Source organism: Thermobia domestica, chromosome 18 (assembly GCF_964235325.1).
Source record: "Thermobia domestica chromosome 18, izTheDome1.hap1.1, whole genome shotgun sequence".
Classification (NCBI taxonomy): domain Eukaryota; kingdom Metazoa; phylum Arthropoda; class Insecta; order Zygentoma; family Lepismatidae; genus Thermobia; species Thermobia domestica.
Window position 1 is genome coordinate 85,689,737 of NC_137471.1, and position 22,463 is coordinate 85,712,199.

Here is a 22,463-nt window from a genome sequence, read left to right on the forward strand (position 1 = left end):
TTAAAGATCTAAATAGGAAAATATTTCACATACGTAATAAGCATATTAAGGTTCACCTCCATGTCATATGTGGTAAAGATTAAATGAGTGTTTTACCTTGTGTACGATTTACAGATATTGCTGTTGTGGTTTCTTTCTTTTACTTTTAATTTAGGAAGAACAAGAAGCAAATACTTCTGTACAATTTAGTTGATTAGTGTATTTGGATTTAACGTCCTGTTCAATGCAGAGGCTATATGATACGAAAACTTACAGCTTAATGTGAGATCCGAACCACATGATTTCTCATCGGGAAAATAAATCTTTATATATATATATATATATATATATATATATATATATATATATATATATATATATATATATATATATATATATACATAAAGTGATTAGATCATGTACGAATGATATGACTGTCGAGTACAAAAGGAAAAACAACTAACTTTAAAAAAGCAAATAAGTTGATAAATAGTTCATAAAATTTTAAATCAAGTACGGATGTCATGGTTCAATAAGCCAAACTCGATGAGTTCAAAGAGGAAATACAATTAAATAAGATTAATTAACTGAATTGTATTTTCAGTCATTTCTCAGCAGCGAGGGAAGAATTGGTAGAATGACAAGTTGGGAGGTAACGGGAGTACCCCGAGTTGTCCATCAGAAACTTACTTGGTCGGGGATCGAATCGAACCAGGGACCCTACGCGTCAGAAGCAAGCGCTCTACCACTAAGTTACGGTGACCATCTCCCGACATGTTTTTGGTTCACATGGTTCCGTATTCGGTTACCAGTGTGAAAGCACTTACTGCATTTAGGTTAACACAGCGTTTCCCAACCGGTGTGCCGTGAATGGGCCGCTGGTGTGCCGCGAGGAATCGAAACTAAATTATTAATTTTATAGCAATCAAATTGCAAAACATAAGGAAAAATGATATGTTGTGTTTCACATTACTGTGAACCTCTATACAATGAATCTCTACAATTTTAAGTTTCATACCGGGTTACTGTTCTGTACTTTCTAATGTTGAAAAAAGTATTTGTTATAATTGTTATGATCATTATTGCTTCTTTGTTGTTGCAGACTATTTCGTAACTTGAAAATTTAAAATATCATTCAATACTTTCGACAAATTAGCTACATTTGGTTTTATAAGTAAAAGAGATTTCTTTGTTCGTTCGTTATTAAGTGATCTTCCTTCTTAGTAAAAGGTTGGATACCGTTTTTAAAAAGAAAGCGTACTTTTAAAAACCTGAGTCCAATATTTCTTTACAATTATTTTCTATTTATAATTAGAATGAAAAATAAGCATAATGATTATCACAGGGAAAACCCAGTGATAGAGCTTTCTTCTCTGAATAATCACAGAAAAAATACCACTGTGTTTTATATTTATGCAAATAATAATATCTATAAGTGTGCCGCAAGAATTCAAGTGACACCTGTAGTGTGCCGCAAGTTGAAAAAGGTTAGGAAACGCTGGGTTAACGTCTTAAATCGCATTGCACTTTGTAGTGGAAGAGAGACTTCAAGAAACAAACATCAACAGCTAAATTTCTGGGCTTTCGGCAGCCATGGCCGTGTTATCTCGTCACATGACGTCTCTCAGCGAACACACTGTCCGGTGAATCGGACAGGAAGAATGGAATGGGGAAGAATGGGATCGGCCTGGGACCATTATATTAGTTACCATCTCGGCATTTGCCTGGTGAGAATGTGGAAAACCCAGCAAAACTTCACTCAAGATGGTTGGCTTTGATAAACTGTTACACTTTTTCGACAGAGTATCCCCACTGGGAATCGAACACGGAACCACTCACAGCAAAGGCAAGAGTATTAACGATTACGCTACGCGGGGCAACGAGTTTAAAGTGGGAGATGAACAACTTTGGTATATTTGACGTTCCCCAACCATCTCGGGCACTGAAGGCAGACATGATCTATATCCACTAGGCTTGGTTAGTTTGGAGCCGAGGCTATATGAGGTATGGATATACAGTTTAAGGTAGAACCCAAACCATCGCAGTAATGCTTTTAAATTTCAAGTATCCTCACCGGGAATCGAATCTGAGACTCCGTACACAAAAGGCGCGCGCGCGCTAGCAACTCGACCAACAACAAAGGTCCAATAGGTTAGGGAAAAGGGTAATAGTAAATAACGTATTTTGAGATAATAATGAATATGAATAAGAATAGTGAATTTAATCAGAGTTTGTTTCTTTAAGTGAAATATATCTTGGAATTGAAACCAGAACATACGAGTACAGTGAGGCAACAGGTACTCGTACAATGAAACAAACATTAAATTAAAGAAAAGAGCAAACAGCAAACCAATAACTGTTTGACGCTGATATTTAGAAGACTAAGACCACTAACATTAGTGATTAAAGCTAATAATAATAATAATAATAATAATAATAATAATAATAATAATAATAATAATAATAATAATAATAATAATAATAATAATAAAGCGAGTTCACTCAAGAATAAATGGTAGCAAGTAAACAATTCCTAGAACCAAATGTTTGAGTCAAGTACAAATGACATGGTGCCCACTAACAATTCAAAAAAGATTGTAAATCAAATAGACAAATAATTCCTGGAGATGCAAGTCAAGTACGAATGATACGGTGCCGACTAGCAATTCAGAAAAGATGGTAAACCAAATAGACAAATAATTCCTAGAGGTGTAAGATAAGTACGAATGACAATGTAGCGACTTATAATTTTAAAAAAATGATAAATCAAGTAGACAAACAATCCCTAGACGTGTAAATCAAGCGCAAATACAATAATAATGATTAGCAGATTCAATAAGTCAAACATCAAATTCAAAAAGTAGAAAACAGTTAGTACATATCTTTAGATCAGTGTAAACGAAGAATAATGGGTTAAATTAGACACACTTCTTTGTTTATTTGAAATGTAATGTGGTCCAAAGATCTTTCTGCTGGAGGTATCGAATCTTTAATCACAATGAAAACAAATTTGGAAAACGAAAAGAAAACTATAAGTGAACGAACAACATTTCTGTACGCTATGATTTGGTAATGAGTACATTGTCACTGAGTAATATTATATAAGTTGTCCTATAAAGGAAAGCGAGTTCTGGAGTAAACAGAAAAGAAATCATGTATGTACTTCGATACTAGATTCATATAAAGCAAACGAAGTTCTACCTCGATACATTCTGTTTTGAAATGGTACACAACGCTATCGCACTTTGCAAGATGGAAAAAAGCAAGGAAGGAGGGGGCAGGGTAAAAAAGGAAACTTGATGAAAAACGTCTCAAGCAAAGGAAGAACAGAACAGAAAAAAACGAGGAATAGGGAAGAGAACCTTAAAAAAAAAGAAAAAAACTTGAGACAGGAAGTAGTACTCGTAGCGCCAGAGTTTTCTCCACCAACCACCGTCTTCTGCCGTCGCTTTACATTCTCTCCCCCCGCATCCTCCACCCTAAACCCCCCTTGTACGTCTCCATCTCCCCATAGCTCAGCGCCGGTACACCCTCTCTCTCTCTCTCTCTCTCTCTCTTCAGAAGGAAAAAAACGTTACCCTCCCCCGCTACCACACGTTCCAATCAATCCTCACAATGATGCACGCAGGAACCATTCGTCGTCATTCGTGTTCGCCGTCGACGTCCGTCGCGTCGAGTCACTCAGAACAGAAGAAGAAGAGAAGGAAAAGATTCTGCCGCCGCGGTCGTCTTCCCCAAAAACACACAGAGAGTCACTTTTTCACGAAACTTCTGTCTTGGAAGATGCAAAGTGCTTGCGCTGCCTGGTTACGTATACAAGTATCTACTCTACAGGCTTTTTCTCTTCTACTACTCTATTGCTGATTGCTACTAGTAGTACTACTAACGAATTGTGGTTTGCTCTCGCGAACGTGACACAGACACACTACCTTCTAGCTTCACTTTTTCCTTCCTACTCAACGCAGCTCAACCCTTTCCGTTCAGCAAAATAACATGACAAGTCGTTTTTTTCCTCCCCACCCTCTTTTCCCCGCGTCTGTTAAATACCCCTGCTCTTCCCCCTCGCTTCTCTAATCAAGATCATGAGAGAGAGAGAGAGAGAGAGAGAATAGGGGAAGGAAAGAAATATCCAAAACAATTCCCGTCCGACCGCCCCTCTATTTATGCTAATTAGTTTGTATCAGAACTCGACGAAAACTATATTATTTCACAATTCACAGTATAATTTGTACTGTCTACTGTGAAAATTCTATTTTAAATAAGAACAACTTCTTGCATCTTTTTTACATATTTTGAAAGTTTAAAACACGCGAACTCGAAAAAGAAAAAAATACAATTAACTCAAAACCGGCCGTAATAATTCCGCTTCTACGTAACTGTGTGAAACACCGATCGTCCAGAAATGGTGAGTAAAAATATATTTTTATCTACACTCTCTTCTTTAGATTCACTAGACAAATTATGTGTGTGTGTGTTTCAGTTTAATTAGTGTTATGAACTGTTTACATATGTGGTTGTCTTTTCTTAATATGTGGACCTTCGCGTCTGATCATTAACATATCTTTTTTTCTTTATTATATTTTGATATGATCTTTCGTATTGATGCGTACATTCACGCTAACATCAAAGGATACTTCATTTCAGAATTGAAAATATGTAAATATTACTCAAAATTGAATCTTATGATCTCTAAAACGTCAATTGCACAAATATTTTTACAATCGTACTCAGTGCGAATATAGTAATAATAATAATAATAATAATAATAATAATAATAATAATAATAATAATAATAATAATAATAATAATAATAATAATAATAATAATAATGTTTACTATAATGTATTAAACTATGGTTTATTTAAACTTAGGTCCTTAACAACATCTTAGATGGAATTTAATATTTTTTTTAATGTAATTGAATGTACTCATTTATAACTTAATGATTTAGTCATTATAACAAAAATTCTACAATTATTTTTTAGAAAGTCATAAATGATTAACTTATTTTAAAATTAAATATATTTTGCAAGTAAAATAATAATTATACTATGTATATATGCCTTGGTTTAAAGTACATAATATGTGTTTACTTCAGTATTAAGTTATTACGTAGGCATGGTAAAAAATATTGATTTAAATATTCCGTATTGCATAAAAAAGTAATAATCAAAAATTATATTTTGATTTCTTTACTTAGAGTTGGCTAAGTGTAACACATTAAATAGTAACTACTAAAATTTACTTATTGTACAATACTGCAAAGAGACTCTTAAAATCAACATACTTATGAGTTTAGGATTTTTTAAAATTATCTTTGATTTTAAATATAACAAAAAAAAGAAACTATTCTCCAAGTAGATATTAATTTTAAAAATCTGAAGATGTTTTTATTATCAATATGAACCTGCATAGAATTTTTTTCCTTGTTCCAAGTATTAATTCAAGGTAGGATTCTAATACGACTAAAAAATAAACAAAATTTTTGTTCATACTAATAATAATTATTATTAATGTTATTATAATCTGGAAATGACATAATATATTTCACAAATTGTTGAAAGCATTTTTGGATTTCTACATTCTCGTTTAACGCGACAATTTTCTTTTATAGACGACATGTATAGTATAAAAAAAAGTTAATGTTTTCAATATATTATATGACTAATATGTTTCTAATTAATATTTAAATAAGTATGCAGATTTGGTGTAACGACAATCGTAATAAGCGTAGATAACCTACGTGTAGAAAAAATAATATGATGCTAGTTCTCAATGAGTTCTAGTGACCTAATTAGAAACAAGAGAAAACTGAACTAAGAAAGAAAACTCATTAATGGACGAGTGAAAGGAGCAAAAAAGAGTATCTTCATTAACGAATTCGCCAATGAAGTGTTTCTCGTCTTCAAGGTCACTCAACTCATTAGGTTAGGGTAGGTCGCGCGTCTTTTTTTAACGACAAAGTGACTTGGCCAATCAGAAGCGCCCGCTCTTAAACCCCCGCTGCTCATTAAGATACTCGTCTTAAGTTCACAGCTAATTCCTCGTCGGGGCGCTTCTTCGGGATCTTCAGTCGGGAACCCGAGCGCCAGCGCACCGGTGCATCTCTCGCAGTGTTGAATCGCGCTAGAATACACACACAAAAAAATCCCACCCTTTCATTATGCGGGTGTCATTATAAGTGAATGAAGATTATTAACGTTACATCCCTGTCACACACATGATGTTCAGTAGACGCATTCTGTGTGCTGTGTCAACGATAAAAAAAAATCTTTGCTCTCATCAGATAATATTTAAATATGAGAGAGAATGTTTGTGTGTGTTACGTATGGTGTGTGAGTGTGTACGAGTGTTCTTGGGTGTTCTTACTTAGCGCAAAATATGGCGAAATAGTATCATAAAATACGTATGGGAGTTATACAGAAAGAAAGCCACCATTTCTGTATACGGTGAAAATGCGCCATTTTGTATTGGGGAGTTTTTTTTTCATGTCTGCCTGCACGAGAGAGTAGCGAGCTAGCAAGCGTTCTTCCCCACTCCAGCCTTATGTTACCGCTGACAGATCAATACCGTATGAGTCAAAAACCGAAAATTTTCTCCTCTAGCCAATAGTAAAAAAGATCGTTACAATTACCTCCCACCTGATTCTACAGGAATTTCTATTGCAAATAAGTAATGCTATTTTCATAAATGTACAATTATTTCATTTTTTAGAGTTCCTTGCTTTGTACTTAGTATGTATTTGACAGGCTTTTGTTTATATGGCTGTCCTATAATTTCGAACTCTTACGGTATAGATCTTGATATTTCAAAGTAACACTATAGGTTTTGTTTCTAACATAGAAATATTGTATTATTTGGTTAATTTATAATAAAATCGTTCAAAATATATATAAAACAAACGATTTGTCAGTCAGTGAAGCAAGTTATATAATAATTACTATTATTTGAATTCAAAACATTATTTTCAAAATTATTTTCCTTTAAAGCAAACGAACTTATTACAAACTAACTGAAAATGTTACTATATTAAAAAAAAAACTGCATATTGTATCAAGAACCCAATTATTTATTGTGCTTATTAAAATAAACAAATAAAAAATAAACGAAATTGTATGAATTTAAAATTTAAAAATGTTAGTTCTGTAAAAAAGAGTGCACGTGGTATGTTTGAATTTAATACTTATTTGTATACAATTATCTTAGTCAAAAATAGAATTTTTTAAGATATCAAGTCATCAAGACATGAAGATACACACACACACACACACACACACACACATATATATATATATATATATATATATATATATATATATATATATATATATATATAAATTAATGTCAAAATATCCATTTATATAATTTATTTTAGTTATAAAGCAGAAGTATTGTCTTTTACTTTGCCAAAAAGATAGTATTCCCAAGTATATCGACAAAAAAATTTAGCCTTCTGAAAGAAATGTTATTTTAGTTGTATACCAAATTTTATAAACATTAGCAAAGTTAAATGGTTGCTTTTCAAAAATTAAGATTAGAAAGTTTTTCATGTTGTTATAAACAAAGGAACAGAACTAAGTGTTATCCCCATCTCTTAATAATAGTCTATATCTATATCTATATCCATCCATCTAGCTAGCTAGCTATATATATATATATATATATATATATATATATATATATATATATATATATATAATTTACTAAGCAATCCTTCTCAAATTACATTAGTTTAACACACTATTAAAATATATATTTTTAATTGTATTTTTAAAAGTCTGTGAACGTGAGAATTTTTCTTGTCTACTCTTTTCGTGTAAAACAATATTTCAAATAGAAAGGGAAACAGCTTATATTTATTATTATTATTATTATTATTATTATTATTATTATTATTATTATTATTATTATTATTATTATTATTATTATTATTATTATTATTATTATTAAAGCAGTGTTACTATGGATTCTATAAAGGTCACTAAATACCTAGAAAAATCATTTCGCTTTCTTTTTTTAAACAAAATGTAAAATATTTAACATTCGAGTTAGTTATATAACCATTATAATTTATTAGAAATATTGAATAATATTTCGTAGTTGTGCTAATATCTATAGTTGTGTTGTACATGATAGACCTGTTAATACAGATTTTAGTAACCAAAGCTACTGTAAAAAAATATTATTTTTCTTTCGATGATATCTATCATGAAATAAAATAAAATAACCATAATTTTAGTCATCTTGATTGCAAAAATATTAACAGATCTACAATGCAATGCATAATGTTTCAGTTATTTTTTTATAAACTCTAGTATGACTTGTTAAAATAATTTAAATGTTTCTGACTCATTCTAATGTTTTTAAAATATAATAGAAACACTATGTATTATCCAAGTTTTTATTAGTGCATTTTGCTATAACTTTTCAGAAAGTACAGTAATTTTTGTCTGGACGTTAAATAATAACCAAAATATCAGTGTTAATAAATTGACTAATTTAAAATCATTTTAACAATTTAGTGAGATTCTTATGTGATTCCAGATCATGTGAGTTCCTTCAAAATAATATTTTTTTAGGGAGGAGGAGATTCTTCTGTTCTCTCTTTCACTTTCTCATTTCTCCATATCTGCCATTATTATTAGCTTTCAGAAATCACCCGTTTCCTTAATTCTACAGAACGTAACCGCGGAACGCTAATCTGAAGATTTAAATTTATCTACCTAGGTATTTTATTTTATATTGTTATTATTGTTTGCTTCAGCACAATGCAGTAGCCATTTTTTCAATGATATTTTAATACATTTTTCTAAACAATGGTAGTTATTTTTATATTTCATTAAAATATAAGCCTTAATGATTTTACATGTAACCCTTCTGCTAGTATGGTTAGTTTGTGCACCTTTGATTCACGTAGTTCCACATTCGATTTCCGGTTGAATATAGTATTAAAACATAATGATAGTTCGGATTTCACTTTAAACTGTAGGACTACGTTTCACACAACCCTGGTGCTGAAACGGAATGTGTGAAATTCAGCAAACAATGATACATATAATGAGTTTTTACAAAATTATTTGCACCAGAAATACATGAGTAAATTTTATAGAAAGTTTTTCAGCTTCCTTGGTGTCGAACACAACAAATTCAATAATCTGATTTTAAATATCTACATATACTATCAGTTAGTTATAAAAAATATTCTTAAATATCCTTAGCAAAAAGTTATTATTTTGTTTACACTTAACATCAGTATACTTAACCTAGACAGAAAAAAACGAAATCAATGTCCTAATATAATTTGGACACTTTAAATGAAACGATAGTTGGTCATTGCATCCGAAAATGTCCTAAAGTGTTCTATCAGGCAAAAAGAATGTCTAACATGCCTCCTAACAGTGATTAATAGCGACTGCCTTAAGAGTGTTCAAGTTGTACCTGAATTTCTGATGTGTCGAATATAGGTTTAGAAACAACTTTTAAACTGTGTTTACAAGTAGTTTCTTCACGTATTGTCGTTGGACACATCAGAAGTTCAGGTGTACTACGAACACTTGTACGGCAGTTAGGACTTATTCCAGACATTTCTTGTTCACTGACATAACACTTCAGGACACTTTTGACGTTAAACAATGACCAAAATTCGTTCCTAAAAATATCTAAGCATTGGTTTGTTTTTTTAAAAGTGCATATTAGTGTAACTTAAGTGTTTCTTAAGTTCTGATTCTAAGTCAGAAAGAAACTAACTCCTTATGTAATAAACTGTTTAAAGTAGGAAAATATTTTTAATACCGTGCTATAAATATACTATTTTAAGATAGAAAATTATTAAGAAAACAAAAATTTCACCAAATTATCGTAGCACTAATCAGACAATTAGAAAATGATGTTCCCAAATTATGCTAGTTTTGAGTTAAAAATCAATGCAACTGTTTGTATTAAAATCTTTATAGCTATATATATATAAACTGGCACTTTTATTATCGATTTGTAAAAGTTCAAAACTTCAATGAATGTTTACCTACCCTCGTATATATGTATGTATGTATGTAAGTGGTCTTTAAAGATTCTCCCCGTTTTTACAGTTTTCAAAGTAACAAAAAAGACGTTAGAATTTTGGTTTTGAAGTGGTGTGTATTTAGAACTGTGAACAAAAACAGTCATTATCTTTTGAACTTCAATCTGGCATAGTTTCATCTGTTGTATGGCATCATAACTGACAAATTAATTGACTTTAAAATCTGCTTTGTTTTTAGTACTAGACCATTATGAAACCAAAATGTTGATGTTATAATTTCTGTTTCTTATTTTGATAATTGAGGAGCGTTTTTTCGAAACTCGATAGAATACAAATTTTGAGAAACGGTGGTATATATGGGACAGATATGCTTTTCATGCTACCAATCGAGCTATAAAATGGAATTGGTAAATCTCTATATGTGTTGTTTATATAGCATATTAAATCATAAGCATTTTGTCATAGCTAGATAGAGATTATGTACAATAATAGCATAAATGCAATTCGTGTAAAAAGAATGTTTTGTGCTCTATCGAGTTTTGAAAAACGCTCCTCAATTATATATAAAAAAAACTGATGAACTTACAGTGATTTTCTTTTGAAAGAGAAACTGAAAAAGGTTTGTCCGTAAGGGCAATGTGTTTAATAAATTATTAATTAGGGATACGCACGAGACAAGATTTGTGGCTGTCTCGTCTCGAAAATGTCTGGAAAAGTAATGTCTCGACTCGAAAAATGTATATTTTTCTATTGGAAGAGCCGTGTCTCGACTCGGATTTTGTCAGGAAAATCCTGTCTCGACTCGTCTCGTGCGCATCCCTATTATTAATGTCTTCGATCAGGATTTCTTTAATGATTTTGGTTTTCCAAAAACTTCTTTATACATGTACTCTGTCAGTCTGCTTGTCCGCCTGGAAGACACAAAATTTTAAAAACTACTTAATGGATCACCATCAATTTTCTTCACGATGTAGACAGTGGTGGATCTAGCCAGGGGCTGGGGGGCTAAGTTTCCATGGGTTTTTAAGTGGTGAAAATAATTTTAACTCTTATTTATATATTTTTGAAAGTTTATAGTAAGCGTTGTATTTATTCTTTATTGGAAGTTTTTTGAAATATTAGATATACTTTTAGTTGCGGTTTTTGTGTTATGCAATATGTAAAACAATACTTGAGGTACACAATATCAACGTCCAACCTAGCCATAATATCCATCAGGAGAGAGAGATAAGTTGGAAACTTCTGCAGGATCCATGAAAAAATGTAAACTCATGATATACTTATCATAGTCTGGGTTCTTTCTGGCTCTCACAGTTTTTACCTCCTGGATCCGCCACTGGATGTAGAGGATCAACAGTTAGAAATCGTGTTTGTTGATGGAGATGATATGAATGATAGTTAATCCCAAGATATGGGCAATGAAAACTCGGTTCCCCGTGTATCTTTATGAGAGTAATTAAACTTTGATATTAGCTTATTTTAGTATAATGCTCAGGATATGAAATACTAATCTATTAGTAGAATACAACGCTGAAACGGAACTAAATGTATTAAAATCTGTTCATTATGATAAACAAATCTAAAGATCTTAAATATTTTCTACATTCAAATATTCATTCACCTTAAATTATGGGTCACTTAACTTGAAGAAAAATACTATATATAAGCTTGGACTTGGTGGAAGTTAACTTGTTAAGGAATTGGTTGTTACCAAAAAAAAAAAAAAAACTCTTCCAAATGGTGTACACTATGATCTGCTACTTGCTTAAAATTGTATTTTGATGATAACGATGTTCACTATATAAGTTATGTACAAATGAAAAATTTTCGCTGTTACTTAGGTTTAAGCTCCACCGTCTTGATGAAATACAAATGCCAGGAAATCCAACCTGTCTTGACTATGAAAAGGTTTCAATCACGTAAAATTTCAAACGTTAACACAGATTAATAGAGACTATTTAAAATAAGATGAAGCACGGATGGAAACACCTAAAAAAGTTTTAAAAGTTATGTACAAGTTTAATTTTAATCTAAAACTAAGTTGAAACTGTTACTAAACTGTACGTTAGAATGGTAGCTTATACGTACACTGTGTATTTGTAGAAGTAGCTATGCACATTAAAATGTCAAAATATAGCCCTTCCCGCTGATATAGTGGCTAGCGCACACCTTTGGTGCACGTGATCTCAAGTTTGATAGCCGGTGGGAGAGTATTGAATCCATGACGGTACTTCGATTCCACCTTAAACTGTAGGTCCACATAGTGGTGCAGGGGCGGATCCAGGACAGACTTCTGGGGGAGGGGCGGTGAGTTGTAATATTGCTACTTAGAACTAATTTTAAGAGCTCCAAATTCTGAAATGAGTTTTATTTATATATAAAATAAGAAAGTTTCCTCTTCTGGAGGGGTGGCCATTGCCCCGAACGCCCCCCTGTAGTGGTGGATCTAGAAGGAAATAACTGAGGGGCGTATATTATGAGTTTATTATAAACGGGGTATATATATATATATATATATATATATATATATATATATATATATATATATATATATATATATATATATATATGTGTGTGTGTGTGTGTGTGTGTGTGTAATAATATATCACTGATAAAACTGGGGGGCCTTGACCCTAGCACCCTGACACCCCTAGCCACTGAGTCCACATCTCATATAGACTCGAGTCGTTGTTAAAAAAAAAAAAATGGGATGCTAAACATTAGCAAATAAAAAAATCACAGACTTCGAAATGTATTTTCTAGTTTTGTTTAACCTTTTCAATTTCTATGTCCATCGCAATGGACAAGCAGTTTATCGTTTTATTTTTCAATCTTACAACCTGGTACCACAGATAATCACCAGATGGCACTGTTAATACAATAAATTGACTTATTACATACATCCCTTTGTAACACCCATAAATGCAGAAATGTTTCTCTACTATGAAAAGACAATATTTGAGAGAGAAAATTGTAAAAAAAAAAAAAAAAAAAAAAAAAAAAAACTATTACTTTCTTATTTTTTTGTTTAAATAACGCTATTTAATACGGAATATCCAAGAAAAAAGTATTCATTTTACTCTATATTATTAGACGAACACACCTTTTTATATTATTTATATCTATACGATATTGTACAGTTACACTTTGTTCAATTAAACGATTATGGTATAATAAATGGTACGATTAATTTATTACATAATCAGTGTGTATGAAAATTAAAATAACAAATACTTAAAAAATTACGAATTTTTTAACTGTGAAAGTAGTCAAATTTAGCTGCATTAATTAGAAGTGCTGGGAAGGCCAATAATTAATAATCTTTTAAATGAGTGGTATAGTTTAACTTTCTATACCTTTTAGGCTAAAGGAGACGAATAGATCATGAAAGTGAGCGATTGAGATTTAAACCATTATTTAGATTTATATCGTTAAATATCCTTGCTATTGGGTGCTAGCGTTCTACAATTTAATGCTGAATATCTAAAACTCTATGGAGAGAATGGGAGAAACAACTAGTGATACCGTACATTACAGAACCGAGCGATTTTTTTTTCTAATTGGAGATTTACATCGCCTTATCCTTTATTATCTTCACTATGTTTCAATAGAAATAGGTGTCGACTAAAAGCAGGGAATTCGTGTTACTATTCGGTTCAAAATCTCTTGTCGTCGCGAATTCTGTCGAAGAATTTGAAGCTTAAAATATATAAAACGATAATCATGCCTGTTGTTCTGTATGGTTGCGAAACATGGTCACTTACTCTGAGGGAAGAACATAGACTGAAAGTATTTGAGAACAGGATCCTGAGAAGAATATTCGGACCCAAGGGGAACGAGAATGGGGAATGGCGGAAACTTCATAACGAGGAACTACATAGTTTATACGGTTTACCCAACATTGTTAGGGTCGTCAAGTCTAGGAGGATTAGGTGGGCGGGTCATGTTGCTAGAATGGAAGAAAGTAGAAACGCTTTCAAAGTCTTGACTGGAAGACCCATAGGAAAACGACCATTAGGAAGACCTAGGCGCAGATGGGAGGATAATATTAAGATGGATCTCGCAGAGATAGGAATACAAAGTAGAAAATGGATGCAATTAGTTAAGGATAGAAGTCAGTGGAGAGCTTTTGTGAACGCGGCACTGAACCTGCGGGTTCCATAGGCCATAGAGTTAGTTAGTTAGTTAGAAATAGGTGATCTTTTTTGTAGCAAATTTTCTCGAAACATATCTTTTAAATCGACGGGAGAGGGGGCGGGATAAGAATTCATTAGCTCATTATTAACTGGTTTCATCTTCAAACATTGGGAATGATTGGAGAGTCTTAGTACCATAGGAACACTCGGTCGAAAATGTGTAAAATCTTTTTCATTCCAGCCATCCTGAGTGAGTTTCCCTGGGTTTTCCTCATTCACACCAGGTAAATGCCGGAATGGTACCTAACATGCAGGTCTCAGACCGCTTCTTTTCTTTCCCAATCATTTCTTCCTTCCGTTTCCTCGGAATTGGGGGTAGGGTAAATCCATCACTTATTACCCTTCTCAAAAACTTCAATCCCATTGGATAGCCTCAAAGGAAATACGTGCAATGTTGCTGAAAATGAAATATATATATTTACAAGAATTATTATGTATGCAAGTGATATTATAATTAAACTCAGCTCTTGTATATGTAGCATTTTCAAATTCTCAGTTTTTAATTTCCACTCCGTCTCGTTAATTTCCAGTTTTCAATATAAATTTTAAACTACAGGAGAGGAAACTGTCCATTCTACTCTAATTATGGCGGCTTAGTGGTATAATTAGCTACTTCGTTAGAGTAATTTAGAAAGAGTCTAACTTCATATAAACAACTCAGACAATAACTTGGTTTATGCCAGTTTATTTTATTTAACAAGCTAATACTAAGCAATGGTTTGTGATGCACCCATGATGAAACATTTATTTTATACAGCAAATTCATCTTATCCAATCAGTTTGTAATGCGCTCATGAAACATTTATTTTATATAACAAGTTTATCTTATATAAGGATTTGTAATGAGCACAGCAAACATTTATTATATATTACAAGCTTATCTTATACACTAGTTTTTTAATGTGCACATGAAATATTTTTTATAAGTTCATATTGTACAAGGGGTTTCTAGTGCACACATGGGACATTTATTTTATGCAATTTCATGTTATCAATGGATTTTTACACACATGGAACGTTTATTTAATACAAGCTTGTCTTATAAAATGATAAGTTGTGAATTTGTCGTTTCCCGCTACAACTCAAAGGCAAATTGAGTCGTCCAGTTCTTAAACGGAATTTGTCCATTTACAGAAAATCCCAGAAAACTGGGAAAAACTGTAGGATCGATGCGTTTTGTAGAATTGGAAATATTTGAGAATGTTCAGGTTTTTCACATAAACACACTGAAGTATTCCCAGTTCTTCAAAACATGCAGATCCTACATTTTTTAAAGTTTTCTGGGATTTCTTGTAAATGGACAAGAGCTGCTTTGGAACTCAATTCCCCGCTTATCATTCTATAAGATAAACTTGAATAAAATAAATTATCTTTGTATATTACGAAACAAACCCAATAATAAGATAAACTTCTATTACTGTTCCACAAGAAATATTTTTCAAGGTAACAGCAGATTTTTAGCAGAAGCTAATTTTTGTATTTTTTTATACTCAAATCTTGTGCACTATCGGTTCTAATGCACACTCAAATTTAGGAGTCCTTTGTTCTAAATTTCAATTGTTAGTGTGACATATGATATAAAGGTAGAGTAAGGTAACTTCCACAGAAACTGGGTTAATTTCATTCTTGACTTTTTAGTAGAGTGCTGAATTCAGGAGATACACAATGGGGCAAAAAATCATTTTAAAAAAATTCTCAACACTAAATAACTTTTGGAAAAATTGGACTGGAAATTTTAAAAATGGCATACTCATTGGTCTTACGTAGAGAGTCAATGGTTTAGTCGGCCAAGCTAATCTGATCATATTAAACAGTTGAAAAATAAAACAACGTTGTGGAAAGGAATAAAAAAAGACTATTATTTCAAAATTAACATTTTTTGATGTTGTTTTAACGCGTTCAATATATACCACTAAATTTGAAAATTGGCTCCCTATCAAAACATTTTCTTTTTGAAAAATATGAGAAAATAATTATTAAGCTATGTTAAATAACTATGTTAAAAAGAAAAGGTTACACTTCTTTTTTAAAAAAGAAAATCATAAGTACGTACTCAAAGATGCTTAAGCAATGTTTTAAATCACATATTAGTGTACTTAATGAGACACAGGTACCTATTTCTTGGTCCTAAGTTAAAATGATCATTCTTGCTTCAATAAGAATATTAAAGGTGACAAAATATACTATGAAGCGAAGGCGGTTTTATCAGAACTATTAATTAAAAAAATAGGAATATATCTACTAAAATACATCGTACTAATCAATTTTCATGGGATCAAGCATAGTTCTACCCACTTCTTCGACATCAGTTGCCAAATCTGTTACATCATTACCGTCGTCTTCAACTGATCCATTCTTGTCCACATGCTCAGGAAGAATTATAGATAGAAATGCATCCATCCCCGACACCGCTCGATTTTTTTTAGCTTGTGTTTATAGGATATGTCGTGACCTGGGCCCAAAGTGCGGAAGTTTGTGCACTTAATCACAATAGAGAATCTTTATGCACACCTAAAGATGATATTTAACCTTGGAATGAACTAGACCAAAGGGGGGGGGGGACGAAAATTGCAGAATGAATGGAAATTCTGTAACTCACTATCTCGCCAATTTTTCAGTTATGACTTTTCTGATTTCAGATTTTAAGTATTTAAAAAACATTTTTCACTTCTAATACAATATACAGTGACCAGACCAAAAACTAATCAAACTCATACTCAATCCAAGAAAATAATAAAAACTAACATTTTATTTATATTGGCCTTATAAAAGGATAACTACATACAGTGTAGCCAAACCCAAACTATCATTTAAAATACTATGATGAGCTTATTCCGTAGAAAATACGAAAACTCGATTCACCTGCCATTCAAAAATTTTGTGGCCCCTGATCCAAAAATGCATCAAAAGATCCAATATATTTCAATCAAAATTTTTCTTGTACGCCTTATATCTGGAGAACTACATATAGTGTATAAAAACCCCAACTATCACTTAACTCAGTATAATGTGCTTATTACGTAAAAAAATACGAAAACTCGATTTAGGGTCCATTCAAAAATTTTGTGGCCCCTGATCCAAAAACTAATTATATGCTAAGATTGCAATCGTTCGATATATATATATATATATATATATATATATATATATTTGGATCATTCCTAAAATTCTTGTTTATAGCAGTTTGTTTTGTTTAATGTACTAAGCGAATATGAAGCACTATTTCTTTCTTGTTTGATCACTGAAAATCAACAATGGAAACAATTTTTAGTTTCAAGTTTTTGGGTCCTGTTACAGCACTGAGGTTATGAAAGATGGGGTCTATGAACTGTTAACGTGGCCTAAGAATCATGGTTGGAGTTTGAATCTGGTGTATTTGGTGGTTCACAATTATTCATGAACAACTCCTACAATATAGACCGTTCCCCACCGTACTATATCGCCTCCAATCAGACCACCGTCTCTGGATAAAACAAAACAGTGAATTTGTTGTTTTGAGTCTGATGACAATGAATCCAATGATTATATATACAGGGTGTTTCAAACCAACAGCGACAACGTTTGGAAGGTGATTCCTAACACGAAGATAAGACAAATAGTATAGATCAACCTGGGTGCACAAATGCTTCCTTTCGGAGTTATAAGCTGACGAAAACATGAAAAAATGAACTTTAAAGGTCCATAGCTCCAATACTATGGGAGCTACCGTACTCGGGTTATGACTTTATTAAAGAACTATTATGTGCCCTATCCAAATTTCTAAGTTTCAGAATCCTGCGCTACTTCCGGAACAATAGAGGTAGTTAATGAGTACTTCAATTTATATGCCCGTAGCTAAACTCCAACTATAAAAATTGTTGTGTGAGTACCTTTGAATTCTGAAATATGTTTTATGGATAGCGCACATATTAGTTCCTAAGTTAAGCCTTGACCTGACTAAGGTAGGTCCCATAGTTGTGGAGCTATGGGCATTTCAATTTCATTTTTTCATGTTTTCGGCAGCCTATAACTCTGAAAGGAAGCCTTTTTGCACAGAAGTTGATCTTTACTTTTTGTCTTATCTTGGTGTCAGGAATTACCTCCCAAACGTTGTCGGTGTTGTTTCGAAACACCCTGAATTTCGGGTGTTTTAAAAATGGCTATGAACAACTAAGTGCTATTATTCAGGTCAAAATAAACAATAAAATCCTATGGAATGGCATAACATCCAGGGTTTCCTTCAGCTGCTATAGGAGATCAAAATTTCACTATGTGGCAACTTCGCAGTTAAGTTGGAACCATTAGTATTGCTCTACTAACCTATCAAGCAGTTACATCAATTGTAATGCTAATAAATTGTGCTAGTGTCAAGGTATATCGACTTCCATCTAGAAAGAATCGATGTAATTACTTGTTAAATTGGTAGATCTAATCTATGGTTTTTAATTTGCGACGTAGCCATGTAGTGCAATTCGTGTCCCGAGATCCGAAGGTGTAGAATTATATATAAGATGATGCATGTGTGAAGTCCAGTCCAGAGCATGTAGTGCAAAAATAGAATACCTTATCTTCTCTGTCCCATTGTGTGCAAGTAACTAATGCACGTTCTCTCTGTATATGTTGTATATGTGTATACGTGAGTGACAATGTTCGGATAAAAATCCTATTTTTTGTGCTGCCAAAATGTCTTGAGCCGTGGCAAAAATGCGAACTAAAGCTCACACCCTCACACACCCACGCGTTGAGCCAGTGAGGGTTCAGCTGTTGCTAAGCGAGAGAAAGCGAGTGGAATTCCTTCAGCCAATAGCAGCGCTTGCAACGGAAGACTAGGGACCAAGTCAATGTGGCATATCTTTAGTTTGTGTAACCCTACTTTAGTCAGTAATTTTAGGTCTCATAATCTCTATGCTGAAAAAGGAACGCTATACGCCAATCGACAAATCAGTAAATCAAAAGACTCAACTTACATATTTCCGAGTACAATACGTAGCTTACAGTTAATATTCAATGAAACAAAGAAATAAAACGTGCAACACTTGTAGAGTGTAAGTGAAATATGTAATTGTAAATGTGTTAAACCTTTAAGAATTTATGGTAACTTCTGTTACCATGGCGTAGTGTTGTCTTTGACCGCTTATTTAGGTTCTATAACAGGTACTTAATCCAGGTTTTTTATTGGTCAAGTCAAGCATAGACCAAAGAGCATCCCAGATGCGTTTTGGAACCGGATGGTCAACTTGGCGGCGCCAAGTGGGGGGCGGAAGCACGTGACATTTTTCCTTTTTCTTAAGATAAATTTCAATTTTTTTTTTTTTTACATCCTTAGTTCTCAAGACATCAGAATGAAATTTTGCATACAGATTGTGTGCATCTTATACGTGTTAGAGTATTTCTCAATTTTTTGAAATCCCTACGTGAACCCAGGCCTGGCCCGAGGGGCGCAACTATTCCAAGGGGAGATTTTTTTTGTTTTTAGAAAACTTTCTGGTTCTCCCGAATTTTTCGTTTCAGGTGTGTGATACCGTTAAAAACAACTCGTTATATTGAAGAAAATGGTGTTGGAACCATGACTCTAGATCAAATAGTAATGACGCAGTAAATGTTTAATATATAGAAATGGATCATCTTCAGAATTTCAATCTTTTTCCACCCTTAGTTTACAAGATAGAAGATTGAAATTTTTCACACGCATTGTGCACATAACTACATTTTTTTTTAAAATCAGATCCCTAAGTGAACCCAGGCCTGGGTCAGAGGGGCGCAAAAATTTTGAAGTTTTTTTTTTAAAAACTCCCTTTTTTTCTCCGAGTTTCCCGTTTCTGGTGTATAATACGGACAAGCAAGTGACACCATTGGAAGGGATGCTCTATTCTGAGAAAAATGAGGTATGAACCATGTAAATAGTAACGACACAGTTGCTTTTTGACTGAAAATCTCAAAAAGTAAAAATCCTAAAAGGGTTAATCGTTCCCACTGCGTAGCCGGGACGTGGTTTTGTAATTCAGTTCTCTTGGAGGTGAAATAATGTGCTGAAATATGTCGTAAATTATGAAGTTCATCTTATATGATTGTCTGGTCATCCACCAACTTCCCCAGATTAAAGATCCAGTCGTGGTTCGGATCTCACGTTAATAGTAGGTCCTGTTCTTCATAACCTAGCTGTTATACGAGAACGCAAAACACAAAAAACTCATACTGTAATCAGTAGTTTGTTTACTTAGAGAGAAAGAAGATTTTTTCAAATCTTACGTTTCATAATCATGCTTTCTAAGCCATAAAAGACAGATAATTAGCAAAAGTAAATTATTCTGAAAGAATTGATGGAATGGGAATGTGTGTGTAAAGACAGACATACGTAAAACCCGTGAACACGATGTTGTTCACAACTCACATAGTTTGAGATCAAGCCAAGTATCACTCTCACCAAAATGAGTGCTCAACTCTAAACCTCAGTGCCCTCTAATTTTGCTTTTAGTATAAAATTCCTTATTAACATTGAGGCTGTATGAAACATACACCTAGAATATCATCTGGGATCAGAGCGAGAAGGTTTCATTACAAATAGTATACACTAAGAAAATTAAGAACAAGAAGGCTTTGTTTCTAATAGTATTCAGTAAGAAAATTAAGAACAAGGAGGTTTGATTACAGATAGTATGCAGTAAGAAAAGAACAAGAAGGCTTTGTTTATAATAGTATTCAGTAAGAAAATTAAGAACAAGGAGGTTTGATTACAAATAGTATGCACTAAGAAAATTAAGAACAAGAAGGCTTTGTTTCTAATAGTATTCAGTAAGAAAATTAAGAACAAGGTGGTTTGATTACAGATAGTATGCACTAAGAAAATTAAGAACAAGAAGGCTTTGTTTATAATAGTATTCAGTAAGAAAATTAAGAACAAGGAGGTTTGATTACAGATAGTATGCAGTAAGAAAAGAACAAGAAGGCTTTGTTTATAATAGTATTCAGTAAGAAAATTAAGAACAAGGAAGTTTGATTACAGATAGTATGCAGTAAGAAAAGAACGAGGAGGATTTGTTTATAATAGTATTCAGTAAGAAAATTAAGAACAAGGAAGTTTGATTACAGATAGTATGCAGTAAGAAAAGAACGAGGAGGATTTGTTTATAATAGTATTCAGTAAGAAAATTAAGAACAAGGAAGTTTGATTACAGATAGTATGCACTAAGAAAAGAACGAGGAGGATTTGTTTATAATAGTATTCAGTAAGAAAATTAAGAACAAGGAAGTTTGATTACAGATAGTATGCAGTAAGAAAAGAACGAGGAGGATTTGTTTATAATAGTATTCAGTAAGAATATCAATAACGATGAGGCTTTGCTTATAATACTAGGTAGTATGCACTAAGAAAATTAAAAACGAGGAGGCTTTACTTGTAATAGTATGCACTAAGAAAATTAAGAACAAGAAGGCTTTGCTTATAGCAGTATGCATTAAGAAAATTAAGAACAAGAAGGCTTTGTTTATAACAGTATTCAGTAAGAAAATTAAGAACAAGGAGGTTTGATTACAGATAGTATACAGTAAGAAAACTAAGAACAAACACTTTTACTTGCACTATTATGCACTAAAAAAATTAAGAACGAGGAGGCTTTCCTTATAGAAAAAATAATAGTAAGCGCTAAGAAATATCTACCATCTCATACATTTTTAATTACGACAACCATCTTAACGCACTATGTTACACTCTATTAAATACATTAATTCTTAATTTTGTGTACACTAACATGTCTTTGGACTTTTCCTTTAACAAAGGAGCGTTCTGTGTGTAGGCTTGATAATAAAATATTGAGCTAACTATTTACATATGACAAATTAGGAGTTAATTGCAATGCCTAATTCTCTACAACTGTTGTCAGGTAAAAATTTACCTTAACATAGTTTTGACACAACCTGTTAAGAAGATATATTATCGTTATTTAAATATAATATTAATCTCCGAGAGGTATTACATCCACACACACACACACAGAAACTACATTAAATAGGCTTAAATATGTGATTAAATACATACTTATCTATATGTTACACAGGTGATGATGAAGGTAAACGTACGGGCGAACACAGTGTCGGTATCTTCTTTGTAGTTGTAGTATTAGTAGACGGAGCAGTGTAGTCCACACACACATGTTGAAGACAACTAACTCGTTCGAAGAGATGATCAAAACTAACATCTATGCACCGCCATCTCACACGCAAGAATGTGAATATGTACCCCCTCCTCTTTCTCTCTCAAACACACACACACACTAAAACATATCTTTATGCAC

The 22,463-nt window shown here is 32.6% G+C and overlaps 1 protein-coding gene across 1 annotated transcript in view; it reads left to right on the forward strand.

Annotated features, from left to right (window-relative positions):
• Positions 1-3,594: 3,594 nt before the first annotated feature.
• Positions 3,595-22,463, forward strand: part of LOC145675151 (uncharacterized) — a 363,179-nt gene continuing 344,310 nt past the window's right edge. Inside the window, exons 1-2 of the mRNA XM_081745521.1 lie at positions 3,595-3,798; positions 4,279-4,384. Of these exons, the coding sequence (XP_081601647.1) occupies positions 3,595-3,798; positions 4,279-4,384 (310 nt within the window). The remainder of the gene's footprint in view (positions 3,799-4,278; positions 4,385-22,463) is intronic.